The 23,664-nt window shown below is 46.6% G+C and overlaps 1 protein-coding gene across 1 annotated transcript in view; it reads left to right on the top strand.

Annotated features, from left to right (window-relative positions):
• Positions 1 to 8,401: 8,401 nt before the first annotated feature.
• Positions 8,402 to 23,664, top strand: part of LOC124234467 (liver carboxylesterase-like) — a 31,086-nt gene continuing 15,823 nt past the window's right edge. The window contains exons 1-6 of the mRNA XM_046651812.1: positions 8,402 to 8,532; positions 12,045 to 12,249; positions 15,623 to 15,767; positions 17,848 to 17,981; positions 20,739 to 20,892; positions 22,661 to 22,765. Coding sequence (XP_046507768.1) covers positions 8,481 to 8,532; positions 12,045 to 12,249; positions 15,623 to 15,767; positions 17,848 to 17,981; positions 20,739 to 20,892; positions 22,661 to 22,765 — 795 coding nt within the window. The 5' untranslated portion in view covers positions 8,402 to 8,480. The remainder of the gene's footprint in view (positions 8,533 to 12,044; positions 12,250 to 15,622; positions 15,768 to 17,847; positions 17,982 to 20,738; positions 20,893 to 22,660; positions 22,766 to 23,664) is intronic.

Here is a 23,664-nt window from a genome sequence, read left to right as displayed (position 1 = left end):
TTACAACCTTTGTTTTAACTTCATTCATATCTGTTCCATTTATCCCATTGGGACGAGTCCTGTGACTCTTCCCTTTCTAATTTCTCTTTGTTAACTTAGCATTCTTATTAGCATCTGTAAGGCTACGAGAAGCTGAGACCCCAAGTTTGATTAAGTTCTTAAGACTAGTCATTATAGTTTCCTCTTAATTTGGTCTTTTCGTAGGTACCAATAAAACAGTTGTTGATCATAAGAGCCCTCTAAAAAGTTTCCCAACTCGAGGATCCATCTTTTGGCCATTTTTTTCTTTCCGAGGTCTAAAGAATATTGTGGCCACGTGGTGTTACAAAAGAAAATCATCCCTCTTTAGACATTGGCTTATAGCTATAGGTCGACCATCAGCCAGTTTTTCCCAAGGGGCTCTTAGGTGGAATAGATGCAGCATCTCCCATGTTAACACTTTTAAAAGGACAGACAAACAGACAACAACAACAAACACCAAACAAGCGCGCATTCCCAAATACCCTCGGCCACAAACGGAAGCCAAAACAAAGACCAAACCCAAAAACCAAAGTGCTTCCAGTCCCAGCTTAGTCCGTGTCCTACACTCGGTGGGCGCCCAACAAATGAAGATCCGCCATGCAGATCTTCCCAAATGAGCAAGGACAAGGGACCTCGGTTGTGCACACCCGGGGGACTTACCAAAATTTGGCCGGGGCGTCGCAGCGACTTCAAAACAAACGGAGCCCAGAGGGCTGCCAAGGTACTCGTTATTTCCGGCCGGTCCTGTTGGAAAAGGTTAACACAAAGACAAAAACAAAAACTACCAGCTACTTACAAGAGACGTCTTCCTAAGTCCTAAACCTAGTTTCTTCCACCACCAAAGCAAAAGTGCAGTGTGCCAACAATGTCTGGCTAGCAGCCAGCCACTTGGGGCTGTCCCTGAGACAAGGGGCTCAGGCAGCTGCAGGACAGTTTCCAAGAGAGGCCTTTAGCCAGAGGCCGGTGTGCCACAGGCCAGACATCCACCTAGGACACAGTCCCATCTGGGTCGCCCAATTGTTACCAAACCTGAAGTGAGTTCACTCACCCGTTGCGCAGCAAACCAATCTCTGACACCGGGTGTGGTGGAAGAAAGTAGGACTTTTATCGTTTGCACAGCGCTGAGCAAGGAGAGAGGGCAGCTAACGCTCAAATCCCAAACTCCCCGAAAAGCTAAAAGGAAGGGTTTTTATTTGGGGTTTTAGGTAGGGGAGGGGGAGCATATGGCCCTGCTGGTCAGAGCTTTCGCACCAGCCTGTCTTTGGCCTTGAGACACTTGCAGAGAGGAGGGAGCTCATGACCTTGCTGGTCAGCAGCTTTCCCACCAGCCCGTATCTCTTTGCGGGAGGAGATAGTCCAGGTGCCTGTCCTTGACGGTGTCTGTCTCCATGGAGGATAGTGGATTCTGGAGCCAGGAAGCCAGAGAGTAGGCAGGGAATGAGTGTTTTGGTTTTAACCCCATATATGCTGGGTTTAATGTGGGGAAACTGATATCAGGGTTGATATCATTTCCAATACTTGCCATGACTACTAAAATAATAACGATAAAAATCCTTGCCAATTTGAGAGGGACAATTTGAGTATCTGGGTTTACTTTAAACGTCTTGATTTTCATGCTCATTGGGATGTTGAAATGACATTTTATATGTATGAACTTGAAAGGCCCTTGGAACCCTGTGATGGGATCTGTTACCGTGGACTGACTCACCCTCCCACACACTCTTGTGCCTGCCCCCAATGTGCTCCCGACCTGCTGGTACAGAAGGACAAGTAGACAAGTAGGACAGAAAAGACAATGATTTGGGAGATCTCAGAGGGTTACAACTTTCCCATGGTTTCCATGACCTTCTAAAGTGAGAACTGAGAACAGCATCAATAGATCCTGTGATCCAGCAAACTTTGTGCAGTCCAGCACTTTGGAGACACTATGTCATTATTCTCGTTGAGGCCTGTGGGAGCACAAAAGGCCAAAAGCTTTGACACACAGCGAGTTTAGCCATCTTGGGAAAAGAGAGCTCACCTTCCACCCTTCCAGTGAGTGCCTGGGAGGTTCCTATTCAGAGAAATCCTCTTGGCCTCTCCAATGGCTTGCCTGCTTCTGCTGGATTCTACTTTCAGAAATGCCTTTTTTATGCTGTCATTTCCAGGATTAAAGCCTTTCAATGGCTCCCCATTGTCCAAGATGAGAGTCAGCTTACCTTCACTTGGCATTCAAGCCTTCGATCCTCTATTCACCCAACCAGCCCAAATGACCTCCCCAAGAAGCCCACAAACCCACCTTGCACCACTTCTAATGTCCTCTCTTCTCTGCTCCTCCAAATTCTGCTCACCTGTTAATGCCCAATATAATCAGGAGAAGTCACGGAGAGTTTGGGGCATAAATGCATATAAATTTTCATGGTAAGAAAACACACAACCCTTTCAGTAGTTGAGGTCACTGTATTTACCCACATGTCTAAAATGAAATCTATGATAACAATTTGAGTTTGCTGAGCCCTTTCCAGAACATAATTCAATCTTAACTTTTCGGGCCTAAATGTTTATCTGTCTTTCTGGTTCACCTGTTTAAATTCTTTCTTCTTAAAAGGCTGAAGGAAACCTTTAGAGAGTAGCCCTAGCAAGTGTGGACTGGGTACAATCAGGCTTTTGGAATTTAAATCACAGAAATGCAAATGCTCCGTGTTTACCAAAGTGTAGTACACTTGTTCCCAGAGTTATGCAAGATCATTTTAGATGGTGTGCCAACAAACTAAGGCATTTATATAGTGGTTATGCATTTGTATTACTGTTATTAGAAAAAAATCTCTAATATCAAATACGTGATTTAATTGATAATATTTGTGGCAGGATTGCTAACTGTCCATTAAAGTCTGCCCTGGCTTCTTTGGCACACAACACAAACAAAATTCCCAGCCTTCCTTGCAATTAGATTGACCATATGTCAAAGTTCTTTCCAGTGGAATGTGAGCAGAGGTGAGGAGTGCCACATGCAGCTCTGGCCCCAAATGCCTGCTCCCCGGAACCATGTTCACTTCTTTATGCTCCTCCCCTCCTCAGCTGACTGGAATAAACACCCATAACAACATTAGAACCTATGAGCTAAAGATGGCAAAACCGCCATGGTCTAAATCAGGGGTCTGCAAACTCCAGCCCATGGGCCATGTCTGGCCCACCACAGGTTTTTAAAATAAGGTTTATTGAAATGCAGCCATGCCCTTTTCCTAGGTATTGTCTATGCTGCTTTTGCTACAACAGCAGAATTGAGAAGTTGCCACAGAGACCATATGACCCCCAAGCCTAAAATATTTACCACTTGGCCCTTTACAGAATAAGTTTTCAGACCTTGTTAGAACCTTGAATAACAAAGTGGAGGAGAGCCACTTTGTTGCCCTGAATAGCACCCCAGTTCTTTTTTTGTTTTTTTAAAGATTTTATTTTTTTCCTGTTTCTCCCCAAAGCTCCTCAGTACATAGCTGCGTATTCTTTGTTGTGCGTCCTTCTAGTTGTGACATGTGGGACGCCGCCTCAGTGTGGTTCGATGAGCAGTGCCGTGTCCGCACCCAGGATTCAAACCAACAGAACACTGGGCCGCCTGCAGCAGAGTGTGAGAACTTAACCACTCGGCCACGGGGCCAGCCCCACACCCCAGTTCTTTACACAAGCAAGAAAGAAGCTCCCAAAATTCTGGATGTGTTTGCTACCATAGGTAACCCTACTCTCACAATACATGCCTACTCAGCAGGAGCTAAACTGGGCAGTCCCATGTGATTGCCTGATGTAGATGACATGGAAACCAGTTGTTAGTGCCATTCAGGATGATGACTTTTGCCCATGGGGTCGTGCTCCCCTCCAGGACTCACCCTCAGGTCAAAATTTGCCACAGGCGCTCACCCTCACTCAGTCCTAGGACCCAAGTGACCCGGGGCAGTTTGACCCCCTAATTAAAATACAGCATGCAGGGGCTTGAGATTGGGAACATGATGAGATTTCTCCCCAGTGATCTGAGTGTCAAAAGGAAGGTCCCTGAAACTCAAGGAAAGGGCTGCAGTAACTATGACCTTCGATGAAGCTAAAGCCTGATCACCTGTCTAGTGGTCATGAAGGTGGTGAAGGTTGTTCCTGCCCTTATATTACTAACTGAACAACAATGGATCAGTTTTCCCATTGAGTAACTTATTTTTCAGTATACATTTTTGTAAATCAATTAGAGGTGTTATTGCTTATGTTTCCTTATTCACTTTTTAATTTTACCATCATTTTAATTTTTAAAAAAACAGTGACACATTTTCCATGCTTACTGTTAATTCATGACAAGTTATTCAGGTCTTCCATTTATGGAAAAGGTGTGAAATTTCCTTTTTGAATAAGTGTGCTCAAGTAAACAGAATTAACCTGTTTAAGAAAATTGCTAACAATAGTACAGATGGTATGCCGTTATGACAAAATCATGATATTATTATGAGAAGAACTGAGATTCCAGAAACACTGCTCATGTCTAGCCTGCATTGGAAAATGTTGAAGAACTCTAGATTCACAGAATATTGATCCACGTTGGATGGTGCAGACAAGGTCACCACACTCATAGCCACCCCTGCCTCTTGTGTGCTGGTTTCCAGAAAGGATCCCTGAAAGTCACCCAGGGAGGTTCCCTGACCTCTGGGCTGCCAGTGCAGTGTTCACCACCGTGAAGGCTCTGCCTGATTAATCCCATGATCAATAGGCAAAGTCAAGTGAAGGGCCCAGGAGGACGGGGGCTCATGCTAGTTCAGTGCTTGCTCTAGATGTGCTCTTCATGTATCTATTGAGTAAATTAACGGAGATGGAGAGTTTTTTGGGGGGCTAATTTGGAGCCCCCAGAGGTTTCTTCTCTCCTAAGATCTGCCCAGATACTTAGGAGTTAAAGCTGGTTCCTAGGAGTTTACTCTTCAGACCATGTAGTTCCACATGGTAAACCTCCGCGAGTTCTGCAAGGGAAAGGCGATAATCCCAACCAACCACCACTGACCAAGAACAGCTGTATCGCTTACCGATACTAATGTGATAGAAGGAGGTCACACACATTAAGCAAAACTGAGGCCTGGCTTGAGCCTTCATAGACTCCATTCTCACTCATCACTTCCACAGAGATGTCATGAACCAGGAATGAGCTTCCAGGCTGCAGTCGGACACAGAAAGTTGCAAAATTGGTTAGTGTTACAAGGCGGCATATACTTGAACAACAGAATTGGGTGAATAATTCATCCCTGCCTTTTATATTGTGCTAAGTCAGCACCCTACAATCTTCATAGGCTAAGATCCAAGGCTGTGTGCCGAGGTTGCAAAGGCCAGCTGGCCAGGGCAAAAGGCAGGATGGTTATACCTTAACAGGGGTGTGCCTGTGTGTGTGCACGTGTGTGTGGTGTGCTAAGTGATTAGAAACAGCCTTGTTCTCTGCTATGAGACCACCCAGATTGCCCCATGTGGATAGAGATAGGAGTGCTCTTTATGATGTGTGTTTCTTTCTTGGATAAAAGTGAGGACCCCCAGGCCAGGTCAATCTGTGCAGGAGCAATGACCTCTGGGGACTGGCTGTAATGCTGTCAAATGCCCTCACCCCACCACAGGGCTCCCTCTGTGGCCTGCCACAGTGTCTAGAATTAGTACAAATGAGCATCCCTTTTTGAATTTGTGTGTCCACAAGCTTTGTTTAGCTGTAACCTACAGCCTTGGCCAAGAACCTGTGAACTTTCCTAGGATTTTCATGTGTTTTATGCCTGCTGGTTTCCCAGTTGTCCCTGATGCCAATGCTGGTCTGGCCTGGACACAGGCAGGCTTGCCGATGACACTGAGAGAAGAGTACCAGCGTGGAGAAGGCACAGTTGCCTCTTTACTGCGCTGGCCTGGAGACAATGGTGCTTCACACCTGCCTCCTTCTCCATTGGCAAGAATGAAGCTCATGACTCAGTTAATGTGAGGGGGACTGGGGCAGGCGTTCCTGGCTGGGGAGCACCTTCTCAGTGACAAGTCCTCACTGGGAGAGAGAACCATGAAGTGTGAGCCATCAGTAAGCACCTCTACCATCTGCTCACTACTGCTCTCAAGAACCCTAGCACTTCTGTTTCCAACCAGCCTTCCAGGCAGCCTGAGGATCCAGAAGGGGTCAGCAGGAAGGCATGGCACAGAAAAGGGGCAAAAGTGGAGAAGATCCCAGAAGAGAGAGGCCGCCTGAGCTCACCCACAGGGGTACCGACCATGTGCTTAGGGAAACAACAAAGTCAGTTTGTCAAAAAGTTTTGACACCACGGCAGCATGGTGGAGAGTATGGTGTGTAACGTTGTGCAGCTTTTGTTCAACCCTCAGCTCTTCCTTGTACCCGCTGTGTGACTGTGGGCCAGTTCCTGACCAGGCTGAGCCCCAGGAGATAATAGTATCAGGTCACAGGGTTATTTGAGGTCTAAGTGAGATCCTGCATACAAAACACTCAAGCACAGTGTTCACCACACAGTGAGCTCTCAACAAATATTTGTCAAATGAACGTCTGAATGAATAAAAGTGGAAAATGCAAATGAGTATAAACATTCACAATTTTACAGCCAGGAAATGGCTATTGTAATACTAATTAGATGTGTAACCTTCTAGAATTTTTCCTGTGCAAATAAAGATAGATATTTTCACTAAAGTGGGATATTATACTTGACTGAATTTTTAAAAAAAATACTTTTTTATTTTGTGGAAATATAACTCACATACCATAAAATTCACTGTTTTAAAGTATAATTTAGTGGTCTTATTATATTTCAAATTTGTGTAAGCACCACCACTATCTAATCCCAGGACATTTTCTTCACTCCAGAAAGAAGCCTCTTACCCAATGGCAGTCATTCCTCATTCCATCCTCCCCAAGCAACCTCTAATCTACTTTTTGTCTCTGCGGATTTGGTTATTCTGAACATTTATCGTAAATAGAATCATACCATATGTGGCCTTTTGTATTTGGCTTCTTTCATTAACATAATATTTTCAAGGTTCATTGATGTTGTAACAAGTATCCATACTTCATTTCTTTTCATGGCTGGACAATATTCCGTTGTGTGAATACAACACATTTTATTTGTCCGTTCATCAGTTGGTGGACATTTGGGTTGTTTCCACTTTTGGCAATTATGAATAATGCTATTTGCGTACAAGTTTTTTATGGATGTGTTTTCAGTTATCTTGGGTACACACCTAGGAGTGGAATTTCTGGGAAATAGGCTAACTCTGCGTTTAATTTTTGAGGAACTACCAAACTGTTTCCAAAAAGCAGCCATGACTGTTTAAGACCTTATTTTCCCTTTATAATAGGTCATGTCTGTCTTTCCTTGTCAATAAATAGAGGTGAGTATCACTAGTTTGAGGGAATGCATAGTGTGTCCTTAGCCAGCTGTACCAGAGTGCATTTAAGGGATTCTCTACTATTAGATATTTAATGCTTCTACGAAAAAAGCTTTGAGCATCTTCCTTGTGTCCCCAGCAAGTAAACCACACTTTCCTAAGTATACCCAGAGCACTTGGGATCCCTGAATTTTGGTGCTCTTGTATTGCATTGAAATTCACACCTCTCCCCATGCCTCATTTGCTTTTTTACTATACAGTGAACTCCTTGAGGAGATGGAACATGTCTTGAACTCATCTTTGTATTTATAACACCTAGCACAGTGGCAGGCATTTGGTAAATTTTGGAGAATGAATGAATAAATGGAATAATGAATAAACAGAAGGTTGGATGGATGATTATAGTGAGGATCCATGGAGAGATGGAATTTTTTTTACGCAAGAACAGGCTGTCCAAAGATCTTTGCCTCTAGAGGTAATGAGTTCCCTGAGCTGGGAGGTGTGCAACAGGAGCTCAGTCACTTGGCAGGAATATTGTAAAGTTAATTTAGGCATCAGAAGGCAGCCTGGATGAAATTTAAGATGCCTCCAAACTCGGCAGCATAGACCCCTATGAAATAGAAACCCAGGGAAATGAAGAGTTTTGTCCTCAGTTCCCCAGCTGAGCAGCTGCAGGGCTGGGAGTTTCTCTAAAAGTTTTCAAGCTGGTTCTGGGAACCACAGACCAAAATCTCTCTAAAGACTTGTGCAAAGGCTTCTGTCGCTTGTACCTGCTTTTGGGAAGCTCACAGTGCACTAAGGTTGGAGCTTAGGAAGGGAGACACGCTTATGTAACAAGTTGTTTGACCAGTCTGAGGCTGTCTGTAATCGGAGAGTTTACTCAGTGCTGCTCAGATAACAGGGTAAACTCTGGGTGGGTGTGGTGTAGAGGCTCCAAAAAGGCCCAGAGAGATCCTTAGAAGGGAGAGAGCTTCTCTGCCTGATTAGGCCATTGGCTACGAGGGTGGGACTTGAGGGGCAGGGCGGGGAAGGGCTCTGGGGCTGACTGCACAGCCCCTTCCAGCGGCACTGAGTCCTGCAGGCGCAGCAGCTGCTGTCCTTCCACGATGTGGCTCTTCTCTCTGGTCCTGGTCTCCGTGGCCTCTTCCACAGTTTGGGGTGAGTCTTTCTGAAATACAAATTGCGGGCACATTGGAAATTCTTGTCCAGGGATGAGGTGAGGGAAACACATATAGGACAAAGGTGTGACAGGTCCGGTTCAAAAGCAGTGTGCCCACTTGGACACAGACAATGGAGCTCCACAGACTTGGAGCTCAGACAATCCCCAGCCCTGAGTCTGACAGAGATGCAGTGGAGGATAAACACCCTGAGACCTCAGTTGCCTGCACACTCGCAAAAGGCAACCAGCTAACCTCATGTCTCACAGATAATGACTTTTGAGATCTCGGTTTGTTTTCTCCCCGATTATTAGTCTGGATACAGCCAAATCATGGAGACTAGCTTAGCAGATATTAATACTGACTCTGGGGCCACAGCGCCTGGGTTTAGGTTCCAGCTCAGCACTTTGTAGCTGTGAGTTCTTAGCCATTGTCGACGAAAATAATCCATATCCAATCTATAAATGAAAATTTGGGTGAGTTTATTCTGAGCTTAAATCTGAGGATTATAACCCGGGAGAGTCTTTCCACAAAGGAACAGAGCACTCCAAAGAGGTGGGGGGGGGGGGGTATACAGGGTCGTTATATACCTTCAAAGAGGATGTTTCACATATGATTGGAATGTCCCTTTTACAATAGTCGCGAGACTACTCTGCCGGCACAGCGATTGATGGAAATAGCAGGTAGGTCTTCTGTCTCGGTGAACACAGCAGGGTGGCAGTCTGTTGTCTCCAGCTGGGTGGTCACAGGTGAGCTGGGAGGTGAGTGCAGCAATCAGTTCCTAGCCTAAGGAAAAATGCTAATGTCGGGGGGAAGTTGCATCTTTATCTCAAGGGCCTTTGTTCTGGCCATAGGAAATGTCTAAGCAGATGTGCAATGCGTGCTCAATAGCCAGTCAGGCCCTTTTGGAGGAAAAAAAAAAAAGTCAGGCCGAATTAGGTTTATACCAAATGGCTTCCTCATATACTCCAATATATCCTATTGCTTGCCATTTTTATTTGTCACCATGTTACTTAACGTTTCTGTGCCTCAGTTTTCCCACTAAAACTGGACATAACAACAGTAGCTTCTCACTGGGCTATTGTGAAAATGAAATGGGTTGTTGTTTCTAAAGAGCATGGTTTCTGGTATAGAGAGAATGCAAAAAAGTATTCATAAATGAAGGCGTTGTTTGAAAATATGGTATACTAACAGAAATTTGAGTTATGGTAAGCCTAACAGACCACGAGCTGACTGCCGTTGAGAAGATAATTTGTTACTCACAGTTCCCAAGGGGAGGGGACACATCACCACCATGGGGGCGCCACAAGGTGAGGCACTTGGGTGGGTCAGGAGGCAGAGGGAGGAGGAGGAATTGGGGACAAGAGTCTTCATCCTGGTTGCTGTAGAAATGAAAGGATGAGGCAGGATAAGCAAGATTAGGGTTGGCAAAATCAATAATTTCAACCAGCTCTGGGGCCTGGGGGTTGTCTGCAGTTGTCAGGTGCCTGGCCCTGGTTTGCTTAAGGCAGGAACCTGATAAAGAAGGTGGTCGGGGTGTGGGCTCCGGCATGCTGGAAAAGGAGCTGATTCCTGCCATTAGCAATGCCTGGCTTCAGGAGGGGTGGTCCCGCCAGGGTCAGCAAGGGCCTAGATGTCAAAGCATCTGATCAGAGAAACTGAAAGACAAGGTTAATACAACGGTGCAGCAAGGGACTTCAGCTTACATCTGTGCCATTTGATAGATCGAGAAACTGAGACTTAGACAGGGAGATGTACTTGTTCAATGTCAACTGGAAATTCATCCTCTAGAATCGATCTGTGACTCCTGAATCTGGAGCCAGTGCTCTGGCCATCACTGTCCTGACAGCCCACACCGCACATGGATTCTGTCTTCTTTCTGGTGGTGTGACACCATGAGAGGCCTGGAACTGTGTATAAGGGCAGAGTAAGAACCAAATTAGGAGGGATCATTCCTTTACCAATGGTGCCCAGTTAGCAAAGCCATCCCATTTCCGTCTTCAGAATGTCCATACTGGGTGCCTCCATTTCCTCAGTGTCCTCATCTGTAAAATGGGCATATGAACACCTACCTAGCAAGGCTTTTGTGAAGATTAATTTAGCTGATCTGGAATGCACATCAGCACAGAGGAAGTGCTCAGTATATTAACATTACCTATAACACACGTGGTAAATGCTGCTCTTACCACTATGGCTGATGCCTCTCACCCCATCGCCCACTTTGTCACCCTCGGCATCTGGTTCTGTCCACTTCATCTCTCCTGAAGGTTAGCACTGGATATTCTTCTTTAAGAGCAAGTCTGGGTTATTCTTTCTGCTGTGGCCACACACTTTGAGGGAGATGCTGCCCTTTTGTGTACACCTAAAGGAAAGCAGTTGGGAGGAGAGGCTATACATCATTTCCTACGAGGAACGCTTGAAGAATCTGAGGACGGACAAGAGAAGGCCTGAGGGATGGGCAGGCTCAGGGGTCTGCAAGGCCGCTGCCACATGGGAGCTCAGGACGGGCCACAGCAGGTAGAAGCAGGGCTGATGTGGAAGCTGCAGGGGAGGAACTTCAGCTCAGTGAGGAAGAGCTGTCTGCTCCACAAGAACGGAACAGATGGGGATCTGACCCCAGTCTCAGCCCCTCTGGACGACCCTGCTCAGAGTCGCCAGAAGAATACTCCTCAAGCTGATGGTGTCACTCTCCCATACTCTAACAGTTCATTGCTGCTCATTTACCCAATAAATAAAGCCCAAACCCTTAGCCTGGCATTTGAGGCCATGCCAGAGATGAACCTTTATCACCCCAGGATTATTTTCCACTCCCCATAGACTCCCTCTGCCTCACATGGGCCATCACTCTTCCTCAGGCAGGCCTTGCCTTTTGTTGTCTCAGAGCCTCGCCTCGGCATAATCCCTTCTCTAGTCTATACCTTTATAACCCATCTTCCATCTTCCCTTGCTCAGTCCTCCTCTACTGCAAGTCCCAACTCTAAGGTCACCACCTCCAGGATGCCACCCAATCATAAGCCCTCGCTCCCTCTTCTAACTCCTGCAGGACCTTACTGGTCCCTCTCTCAGGACACTGACCGCTTTCTCCCCAGCAGTAGGGTCGAGCGTGTATGTGGCTCATTCTCCCCACAAGGCTCAGAGCTTCTGAGAAGAGGGGCCGCCTCTTGTCCATCCTCCCATCCAGCACGCAGCTCAGCGCCAGGATCCTCGTGGATAACTGTCTCCAGGGCTCCTGAGAGTGCAACCCAATGTCTGCTTCACTCCCAGCAGCTCTCCTTCTTGCAGTTCCTTCTCACTTGATGCCGTTTTACCTCCATGTCCAATTTGTTCCTTAAGACAGTCCTGGGAGTTAGGAAGGACAGTTGACCTCCTCTCCCTTTTACATAAGAAGAGACAGAGGCCTAGAGAGTTGAGGTGACTCATTCAAGGTCACAAGCTGAAAGTGGCAAGACTCCCAGAATCCAGGTCAAGCCTTTCACCGCTGACGTGTCCTCATTTCCTCTCACTGTCCAGCAGGGTACCCATCCTCGCCGCCTGTGGTGGACACCGCGCAGGGCAAGGTCCTGGGGAAGCACGTCAGCCTGGAAGGATTTGCACAGCCCGTGGCCGTTTTCCTGGGGGTCCCTTTTGCCAAGCCCCCCCTGGGATCCCTGAGGTTTGCTCCGCCACAGCCTGCAGATCCATGGCCCTTCGTGAAGAACACCACCTCCTACCCTCCCATGTAAGCCTGGGGCTTTGGCATCTTTCAGTGGGTGTGTGCCTCAAAGTGACTCAGGAAGGAGCCAAGGCCATCCTCCGAGTGGCTCATACTTTGTTCTAGAATCCTGAAGACATTGCAGATTCTTAGAGACATTCCAGAACTCTCAGAGCATTCTAGAGCCCTCTATTCAACACATCGTTATTGAGCACCTACTGTGTGCCAGGCATGTTCTAGGTCCTGGGATCCATTAGTGAACAGAACAAAGATGCCATCCTCATGGAGCTTGCATTCTAGGAGGGGAGACAGATAATAAACAACATGCAAATTAATAAGTGAATTATGTAATACGTTAGAATATGACAAGTGCTTTGGAGAAAAACTAAAATGTGAGCGAGAGAGGGATTAGATGTAGTGGTTCTGTTTATTCTCCTGTCTTGAACTTTGCTATAGTTGGCAGGTAGGGTGAGCCAGGCAGTGTGTGGGTGGGGAGTGCTTTGGGGTGTCGATCAGGGAAATTCTCAGCTCCCAGGTGTGTCTAGCCACACAGTCAGGAGCAGAGCAATGCTTGGTGTGTCCTAATCACCCTGGCCAAGCTGGGCAAAGGAACCCGTGAGCCACACCCGAGGGCACCTGAATGCCTCCATGCATCCATTTAGACATTATTCTTGTCAGGAAGACCCTTCTGGGAATTTCCTCCTTTTTTTTCTTTTGTTTTCCTCTTCTCTACTCTTCACCACTTCCTTTAAAAATAATGTTACCTGTTTTTATTTCCTGATTGCAAGTGGAATGCATACTTATTACAGAAAAGTGAGGACATACAAATAGGGAAAGGTAAGAAAATGAAAATCATATACTATTCCACTCCCTGGAGGGAACCGCTGCTCATATTTGTATTGTGTTTCTGCAGTCTTTTATCTGTTGGCTATTTACTCCCTTAAAAATAGTACCACAGAAGAATCTGCACACAGCTCCAATGTGTTTTGCTTTTTTACACACCAACAAGCAATTCTCAGACACCAGCTGAGTGTCCCACAATTCAACTCAATTCAGACACTATTTACCAGGAGGTAGCATCAGATGCCACAGTTTAAAGGCTCAGTCCTACAAGACTGCCCTCTGCTTCAGATGCCAATACAAGTCTGGATTGTTACCTGTGCTTCTGATTGACCGGCTATAAATCAGAGTTTGCCATGATCCCGCTTTGAGTTCCACTAATTTGTTAGAGCAGCTCACAGAACTCAAGAAATTAGTTTACTCACTAGACGACCAGTTTATTATGCAGAATATTAAAGGTTACGAATCAGCAGCCAGATGAATAGATACATAGGGCATGGTTCTGAAGAAAGGAGCTTCTGTCCTTGTGGAGTTTGGAACCTGGCACCATGGCATGTGGACCTGTTCTGGTTCACCAACCTGGAAGCTCTCTGAACCCCTGTCCTTTTGGTTTTTTATGAATGCTTATGTGCATATGCATTATCAATTAAATCCTTGGCCCTTTACCATTGATTCAACATCCAGACCCTCTCCCTTCTCCAGAGATCAGCCGGGTGGACTGGAAGTTCCAAATCTCTAGTCACTGGTTGGTTCTCCCACAACCAGCATCCATCATCAGCTGTGGTCCAGAGATCACCTCGTTAATATCACAAAAGACGCCTTTATTGTTCTCATCACTCAGGAAATCCCAGCATTTTAGGAGCTGTGTCCCAGAAACTAGACAACGAAATATGTATTTCTTATCATAAATCACAATATCCCATTACTCTATACAGAGAGTTTAAATGGCTGCTTTGCTCATTTATAAATATATCATGAATATCATTCTATGTCATTAAATATCACAGGCTGACATTTTATAGCCACATTACCTTGAGTACTGAATCATATTTTATTTACCTTATCTCTTATTTGAGGTCATTAATTTGCTTTTGATGTTTTTGATAATATGTGGTGCTCTGATGAACACATTGTAGCTAAATCTTTGTGCACACTCAGGAATATTTTTGGATAACTTCTAAGAAATGACTTCTCTGAGTCCAAGAAAATGCACCTGTTGTTAAATTTTCCTCCAGAAATGTCCTAACTACATTACTTCCATTAATATATGAAAACCTCCATTCACTGGACCTTAGGCAATGCTTGGGGCTATTAAAAAATGTTGTTGGCTAATGGATGGACAAAATGATAATTATTATTATAATCATAATTATATATATATATTTTCTTTTTCTTCTGCGTTATTTGAATATTAGTATTGTTCCCTTTTTTGACATATGAATTTCTTATTTTGTGAATATTATGCCTCTTGCTCTTAGTGATCCAGGAACGTTTCCCCCAGGGTGGAGATCAGGAAGTCATCTTTGCAGCCTCTGAACATGGCACTTGGCAGCGGTGCCATCCAAGCACCTTGGTGCCTCTGTCACCTCATCCTCATACTGGGGGCAGTGATGCCTGCCTTCTGGGTACACTGAGATCAGGAAATGTTGCTCATAATAACCTTGGAAATATAAGTGCTCGATAGTATGGATCTTTCTGGCTGTGTGAAGGGAGGATTTCAAACCTCTCTTTGCATCAATTTTCTTGCCTATAAAACTTGGATAGTAAGAGAACCAATGTCATGGGGCTGATTTGAGGATTAAACGAGTTAATGCACAGGAGTACACACCCGGCATGCTAGGAGGACTCAGTAAATGTTACTAATTGCAATCTATGTTGGGTCTTTAAGACCTGTTATTAGGGCAACCATTAGTGCTTTCCTGTGATGGGTTGATGACAGGATTGTAGGTTACCAGGGCTGTGGACCCTTATGGAAATCACTCCTTTCACTACGTCTGGCAGATTGAGGCCAGAGCAGGGAAGGAATTCAACCAAGGCACCCTGTGATATTAGTGGATGAGGCAACACTAGAACGCAGTTCTTTTACTGTTGCCCCACAAATATTTCATCCCTGACCTGTTGTAAGCCCTAAATGTCTGCCATTTGAGTGACTTCTTTCGGTTTATGGAAGTCTCTCATGGACTAGAAGATGTTTACCTGCAGCCCAACATACAGAGCCCAGGGGAGAGCCAGGCTGCATTGGGGTGTGCAGGAAATCGTCCTCTTCCAGTTGTAGAGGCAGTCTCCTCTCCTTGACCCAGGGCATGTCGAAGGCTCTGGGAAGGAGACAGGTGCCAAGCCTCCTCACTATACGCCATCCTGGGAAACCTTAGTGAGCCCCAGGGCCCCCCACCCAGATTCTCAGGTACTTTCCTGCCCATTCCAGTGTCTCCAGTCTGGTAAGAACAGCTGTGTTACAGGTCTAACCCTCCCAGTCCAAGTCCCAGACTGACCACAAGAGACGTCTCCTTGCTTAGCTCTGACTGACTCGGGACTTCTTCTTTCTCCCCACTCCTCCCAGGTGCTCCCAGGACGCAGTGATGGGTCAGATGCTCTCAGACCTCGTTACCAACAGAAAGGAGAAGATTGCTCTCAAGTTTTCTGAAGACTGTCTTTACCTAAATATTTACACTCCCGCTGACTTAACAAAGAAAAGCAGGCTGCCGGTAAGTGGTGGGAACCACTGGTCAAGGCTAGCGAGTTCCAGCCCTCCAGGATCTTCTGGTGGAGACTAGAAGAGGATGAAGGTAGTTTGGGGTGGGGCCACCACCAGCCATGGCTGTTTCAGGGGCCCCACGGCTTACTTTATCCAGCACAGCCCAACCACGTGATCATAGGAAACTGCAGAGGATGAAAACCTTTCCCTTCTTCTCTTCTAGATTCTTTGGATGGCCTAATAATTAAATTGACTTAAAACAGATTAACAGGAGAAAAACAAATTTAACTTCATGCATACAGGAGCTTATCAAAATTGAAGCATCTAAGAAATCGCCAAAGGAAGCAGCATTTACATGCTTTAGATAAGGAAACAGTAATTTGTGAAGATTTGACAAAGCAAAGGATTTTGGCTTGAAGTAGAAAGGGAAAGAGGGAGTAGCAAAGTTTGTTTATTCAGCTTTCTCGGCCTTGAATTCCACACCTCTGGTGATAAGGATGCCTTTTCCCCTCCTGGTGCAGGGAGGGTACCCTTCACATGGAGATTTACTTCCTGCTTTCAGGAGACAAAAAAGGGTTAGAGTGTCCTTCTTGCACTTGCTGTTTCCTAAGTAATTTTCTTAAGTAAGTTTATTTCAAAATAAGCAGTATACCAAAATGGCATATTTTGCAGTGGCATATTGTACTTCCTTTCAACCCCATTTTCCTCTAGTGACAGACATAGGATCTTTGGGGGAGTTTGTTACATCTCTGTAATGTGCATTTCGATTTTTCCGAGTTCTCTTACACTAACAAAGAGGAAGAATGATTGCTCTTGGAGGATAGGTTAAGAATCTGACACAGAGAGCAGATAAGACATAATTTCCAATAATGTTAGAATTGAAAAGAACCTTAGAGATAAGCCAACAACCCAATCCTTCCTTTACAGATAGACAAATTGAGGCCTAGAGAGGGGAAGGCGAGGTCACACAATAGGGGTGGCAGGATAAGAGTTCGTTCAAGTCTTCTGATCTTCAAACCAGTGCTCTTTGATACAGACTAGGAAATCGAGCCTGTGTGCGGTGTTACCTCAACATGCAGATCAGTCTTGGAAGGTGTCCTGTGAGGGATGTGTGGGGACAGAACCTGGGTCAATCCAGGAAGCACTTTGTTTTGTCTTTGGCCAAACATCTGAGATTTTGTTCTTGCTAATTTTCCTCCCTAGTTGTCTTTGGCATGGGCTGATGACCCAATGAGTCAGCATTTCCTGAGTAAAGGGAGGCCCAGAGATGGGCAGGCTTCCAGACTCAGGCTGGAGTCTGGGGAAGGGGCTTCTGGAAAAGTAGGGGATCCCTGGGGTGGATAAGGGAGGGGTGTGAGCAGCCAGCCATCTCCCGGGACTCACCTGGCATGATGCGCAGGAATCATGAGTCATGAACTGTGCCCACCCTGATCCTCAGTTCTTATCAAAGTCCCCAGGACATAGTAGATTCTTAGATCATTATGTCAAGTGATTGAAGACTTCTTGGAGGAGGTGGCTTTTAGGCTGGGCTTTGGAGTATAAGTGGGATTTGGGGATGGAGAAGACTCAGGTGGAGGCAGAGGGAAGGCATATTAGGAAGACATGCCACTGGGGACATGTGCTCCTCTTGAGAGAATCATTTACACATAGGAGAAGTTTAACTCACTGCCTAAGAGGTAACTAAGATGAAGCTGAAGTACAAGGGCTGTGGCATGCAGAGTATGCTGAGATGAGGGAGGGGTCCAGGCACGAGGATGATGGAAGTGTTGGGAAGAAGATGACACCCTAAGCCTTGGCTTTTCCCATGATGGTGTTCTCAGCAGGAAGATCCCTGGGAAGGGGTGGCACTGAGGCTGGGGGACACGCAGGGGAAATGAGGATGCATTGAATGGGTTGGTGGCCTGGGCCCCAGCTAGGAGAATGGGGAAGAAGAATGACCGCCTGCTCCAACTTTACTGTGGACTGGTGAACTTTGGGTAACGGCCTCCTTGAGTCATCGCTAAGAGGTAGGAGAGCAAAGTAGGCAACCTCTTGAAGTCCTTCTCAGATCTGCTTCCTGTAACCAGTAATTTGGCTTCCTCCCTGTCCAGGTGATGGTGTGGATCCACGGAGGTGGTCTGGTGGTAGGCGGAGCATCGACCTATGATGGGCTGCCCCTCTCTGCCTATGAAAATGTGGTGGTGGTGACCATTCAGTACCGCCTGGGCATTTGGGGATTTTTCAGGTAAGATATTGGACTTCCTCATTGCACACTGTCCCCCAGAGCCAGTGTACTAGGACTCAGCTCTTGTCAGGTCAGCCCCCAGGAGGATCTTTGCTAAATTCCCTAGTGAGGCACCCAAGGCCCTTCACAACTACACTACATCTACTTTCTCATTCCCCAGCCACACTGGTCCACTTGCTTCTAAGCTTTTGCATGTGCTGTTCCCTCTGCCTGGAATGCCTATTTGACCCAACAAACTTTTATTCATCTTGCAAGGCTCAGCTCAAAGGTTTGTTGTTAGTGTCATTGATTCAATTCAGACTCCTAGCCACCACGTACAGCAGAGCAGAACTCTGCCTGGTCCTTCTGTGCCATCCTCTCATCTTCTGGTGCTAGATCAGACAATGCTCCATCGCTGTTCACAGTGTTTTCACGGCAATTTTTTTTGGAAGTGGATAGCCAGGTCCTTCCTCCAAGTCTGTCTTGGTCTGGAAGCTCCACTGAAACCTGTCCACCATGAGTGACCCTGCTCGTATTTGAAGTGCTGGTGGCATAGCTTTCAGCATCACAGTAATACTCAGCCACCACAGTTTGACAACTGACAGACTCGGGGTGCGGTTACCAGCCTGGGAAATAAGCCTGAGCCACAACGGTGAGAGTACTGAATCTTAAGCGCTAGACCACCAGGGCTGGATAACTCAAATGTCACGTTCTCTGAAATACTCATGTTCTTTTCATCTGTGCTGCCTCAGCACATTGCAACCTCTAAAGTGACAGCATGCTGCACAACAGTTAGAAGTTGACACATCTTACCTTATGGGAAAGTGAGGGAGGGGCAGACTCTTGATGGGAGCTCAGTGAATGGTGTGGGTGAGAGAATGGGTGGCCGGAGCTAGGAAGTTGTGAGAGCATATGATCTCGAGGGACAACCCTCCCAGGGAATGGCAGGTCCTCTCATCCCGTTTTCTTCTGCATTTTGCACATTCATGAGTCAAGGCTAGAGTCTTCTCCATCGCATCTCCATGGAACCAGAAGCAGGTTCCCTGCAGCATAGGGTTCTTGAGAGCCTTTTCTGAATGCCTCAGCCTCAGGACCTCTGAACCTGAGATGGCTGATGGGTGGCCTTGTGGGGTGGGGGGGGGGGGGGGCAGGTGGGCTACTCGCTGGAAAGACCTATGGAGGTAGAGAAGGGTTATCGCAGGCAAGTCATGACTCAGGATGCATTGCCTTCTTTGAGATTCCTCCTCTGTTTCACCCAGGGGCCATTACTCCACTCCACATTACAGGGAAACTGTTACATTAGCTCTCCCTGCTTCCTCTCCTCCCATCTCTACTCTACCCACACTAGTGAGGTGTTCATCTTGATGACACCACCAAACTGTTCTGCTCAAGGTCACCAATTAGCCCAACCTTGAAAACAACCATACACAATTTGGGCAGCATCCACTCATGGTCACTCACATGTTTTTGAAAAGCTTCCTGCTTTTGGCTCCTGGTCACCTCCTACCTCACGGACTGCTCCTTCTGGACCCTTCACTGGGCCCTCCTCCTCTCCGTCCTTGGGCCTCTGTGTGTCTCCCTCTCCATCTGGACTGCTGCCCTGAGCTACCTCAGGGAGCAATATCACAGCTCTCTATTTTGGGCCCCAAATTCTCTCTCGAAACCCAGATGCACATCACTAACCACCTCCTCTACCTCCTGCTGTCTCCACTGAACATCAAAGGGCACCTCACACTTCACCGGGACAAACTAAAGCCTCGATTCCCACTGCCCCTCCCCCAAAAACACTCCCACTTTTCCCACAGCGCCTCCTGCTCAGCTGCTGCAGCTGCATCCTTCTGCTTGCTCAGGATAAAGGCCTTGTGGTCAGCGTTGACTCTTCTCTTTTTCTCACACCACATCCAGTGGACTAGAAAATCCTCTTGGCTGCACCTTTAAGATTCATTCAGAATCCAGCCAAGTCTAACCTCCTCCCTTGCATCCACTCCAGTCTAAGCCCTCTGTGTGTCTTGTTGGAATCATTGTAATAATCTCCTGCTTGTATAACTTCTCCTTTTATTCTCTGATCCGCACAGTAGCCAGAGTGATCACTTAACACATAAACGGAATCATGTCTTTCTCTTGCAGTGACTTCCCACATTACTTACAATGGCATCCAGTCCTTACCAAGGGCCACAGGGCTCTCTCTAGCTACATGTCCTACACTCACACTTTGCTCACTGGACCACGGGGCCTTTGCACTGGCAGTTTCTTCCACCTGGAATTCCCTTCTTTGGATATTTGCAAGGCTCTGTGCTCACTCATTCACTTCTCTACTCAAATGCCACAGCCCCAAAGAGGCCATCCCTGGTCGTGTGATCTCAAATAGGATCCCACTGCCCCACCTCTGCCATTTCCCTTACCAGGTTTTATTTTTCCTGAAAGCACTTTCAGTACCTGACCTCATATTCTATGCTTATCCTTTATTTGTTTATGATCCATAGTGTGAGCTCTGTGTAGTCAGAGGTTTGCCTGTTTTGTTCTCAGACGAGCTCCTGGCTCTTAGAACCACATTTGGACATAGCTGATGCTCAATAAACAGATACCGGATAAAGGAATGTACAACCCACAACAAAACAATGCTACAGGAAGGAAGGCAGATGAAGAGCCCCGTGTCAGGGCTATGGAAGCCCTGTCTCATTTCAGAAAGCTCACCTAGAGCCCACAACCCCATCTGTGGTCCTGAGAGCCCTGCCATGACATCTCTGCTCCCAGCTCACTCTGTTCTCTTACTCACAGCACAGGGGACGAACACAGCCCAGGAAACTGGGGTCACCTGGACCAGGTGGCCGCACTGAAATGGGTCCAGGAAAACATTGCCAACTTTGGAGGAAACCCAGGCTCTGTGACTATCTTTGGAGAGTCAGCAGGAGGTGAAAGTGTCTCTGTTCTTGTAAGTGATGCTGGCCCTGATGTGGCTCCTGATGGGACCCCTTGTAGCCTAGCCAGTCTAGCCTGGGGCACCTTTGCTTACAAGACCTGGATTCAAGGCTAATGCTACTCTGCACAGCATCAGATGGTGGAGAACTAATGGCCAAGCTCTCCTTGGCCCCCAGGAAGCTCCAGAGCTCAGCTTAGCATCCTAGGTCCATAAGAATCTCCAGTTACAGCTGCAACAATGACATTCCTCTCTTCTCACTTGATTGACCCCTTTCTCTCCTTCCTAATGATTTTTGCATTAGGATTCACCTCACTTCTCCTGGGAAGTAGGTGTGGGTATAAATTATGAATAAGAGGATTCAGCTATGAGATTTGGACAGAGTGTCATGATTTGGCTTGTAGTCAGATCTACGTGTCAGGGGACACAAGCACTAGAACAGGTCAGGGGCCTCCTCTTAGGTGGTCTGAAGTCTTGTCCATGCCCAAGAGAGAAGGCAGCAGTGTCTGGATGAGGGATGGAGCTGGGCTGAGGGAAGCGGGTAAGAGGGAGAAGGAGTCAGGGGGAGGGATGGGACTGGGGATGTGGGACACAGACATGACATGGGAGCCTTGTGTGGAGAATGGGGCTGGGGGAAGCAAAGATGGAAAACTACATTAGAAGGTGCTGGAAGCTGTAAGGACCCCTCCAGCTGCCTCACAGCAGAGCAGAGGGTCAGCACTGTTAGCTAACTTTTAAAACACGTATTGTTTTCATAATTCAATATGCAGAGGAAACTGTTTTCATATTTTATACAGTGGAGAAAAAGGAAAAGCCCGGATAACCCCAGAGAAGGAAAAATTCACCCACAGTCTCATTCCAGGGATACATACCATGGACATTTTTCTAGACTTTTTTCCATGACTCATTCTATCAATCTATCATCTATCAATCTGTCTATCTATCTATCTATCTATCTACCTATCTATCATCTGTCTATCTATATAGGATTTATTAAAGAAAAAAACCCTTCATTGATGTTAAAATATACCATCAATTTGCCGCTAATCATTAAATACTCTTGCATAATTTTATTTTTCAATGTCACATAGTATACCATCGTAAGAATGAAAAATAGCTTGCTTACCCAATGTCAAAATATTGGAACCTTCAATTGTTTCCAATTTTTACTCTTATAAGCAGTATGAGCATTCTTAAAAATTGTGTGTGGGCAGACCAGGGAGTGTAGTGGTTAAGTTTGTGCATTCCGCTTGATCAGCCCGGGGTTCACAGGTACAAATCCTGGGCGCAGACTGCACACTGCTCATCAGGCCATGCGGTGGCAACATCCCACGTACAAAAAATAGAGGAAGATTTGCGCAGATGAGTGAAAATTTTCCTGACAAAAAAGAAGAACAACATCGCATGTGCCTCCACGATCCTTTTCCCTAGGATATGTTCTAAGTAATGAAAATGCAGAATCAGAATTTTGCCTTTGAATTACTGCTAGGAATTTCCGAACATGTATCAGATATTTTTGATTATTACAATCAGCGTGTGCCACACACTTTCTGTTCTGTCCCTCACTCTATGCTCCTGGCTCCCTCCAGCTGAGGGAGGTTTTCTTTGAGTAGCCAGATCCCAGAATCAGCCTGGGGAACATGCCAGGCCAGGCAAGGACCTGTCATGTCCACTGAGCCCCAGGGTGTCCAGAGGTGGGGCCAGGGCAGAGCTGTGGATGGGGGCAGCTCCTGAAGACCCCTCCCATGAGCATAAACTCTCTTCATCTCCACTTTCCTCCCAGATGTTATCTCCACTGGCCAAGAACCTCTTCCACCGGGCCATCTCTGAGAGTGGCGTGGCCCTCACTACTGCTGTGTGCAAGAAGGACTCAAAGGCCGCAGCTCAGGTGGGTCTCACACTGGGACACCCCTGCACCCTTAGCTCTGCTCTCCTGGAGTCTTCAGAGGCCTTTGTTGCCATGGGATCCAGCTGACGTCCACAAGGAATCACAGAAGAGAGGATGGCTGAGTGGGAAGGGCAAAGAGATACCTCACTCAACCTCCCAGTTATCCAGCTGCACAACCTGGGGGAGGGTATGGAAGCAGCTGGTCAAGGTCAGAGAGTCATGGGGGCAGAGCTGGGCCTCAAGCTCATGATACTGGACTGCCAGCTAAGAGCACTGTCCACAGACCACACTTCCCAAAGTGTGCCAAGGTGGGTTGCTGGGCCAGCCAGTGGGCAGTGGACTCTCACCGTGTGTTGTCTCTCTCAGGGTCTCAGATCTGATAAACTCACTTGTAGCAAGGAGTCTCATATGGTTCCTTTCTTAGGGCCTTATGCCTGGGGTCCATTCCTGGGGATTAATTCATTTATTCAATCATTCACTCAACAAATAATTTTGATATAGCCAGACACCTAGAAACCACTAGAAGCATCTTCTAATGGAGTAGACAGATTAATGATTACATAATCACACAAATTAGAGAATGTCAACTGTGACAAGAGCAATAAAGTAGAGGACCTGATGTCGTAACAGAATCCAAAGGAGCAGTTAGTCCATGAGTAGGGGGTGGTTATCAGGAAAGCCTTCCTGGAAAAATTATCAGTGAGTTGAGATCAGAGGGATGAGCAGTAATTTACTTGGTGAGAAAAGAATATTCTGGAAAGGGAACAGTACATGCAAATGAACTGTGGTAGGAGCAAGCATCTCTAGTGAGAGAGAATGAGAAAGGCTGATATGGCCAGAGCAGAAGGAGCAGAGGGAAGCTGGAGTGAGCTGAGGATGGGGACATTGCAGGGGCCATG

The sequence above is a fragment of the Equus quagga genome, unplaced genomic scaffold, assembly GCF_021613505.1.
Source record: "Equus quagga isolate Etosha38 unplaced genomic scaffold, UCLA_HA_Equagga_1.0 76195_RagTag, whole genome shotgun sequence".
Lineage (NCBI taxonomy): Eukaryota > Metazoa > Chordata > Mammalia > Perissodactyla > Equidae > Equus > Equus quagga.
This window is presented reverse-complemented; position numbering and strand designations above follow the sequence as displayed.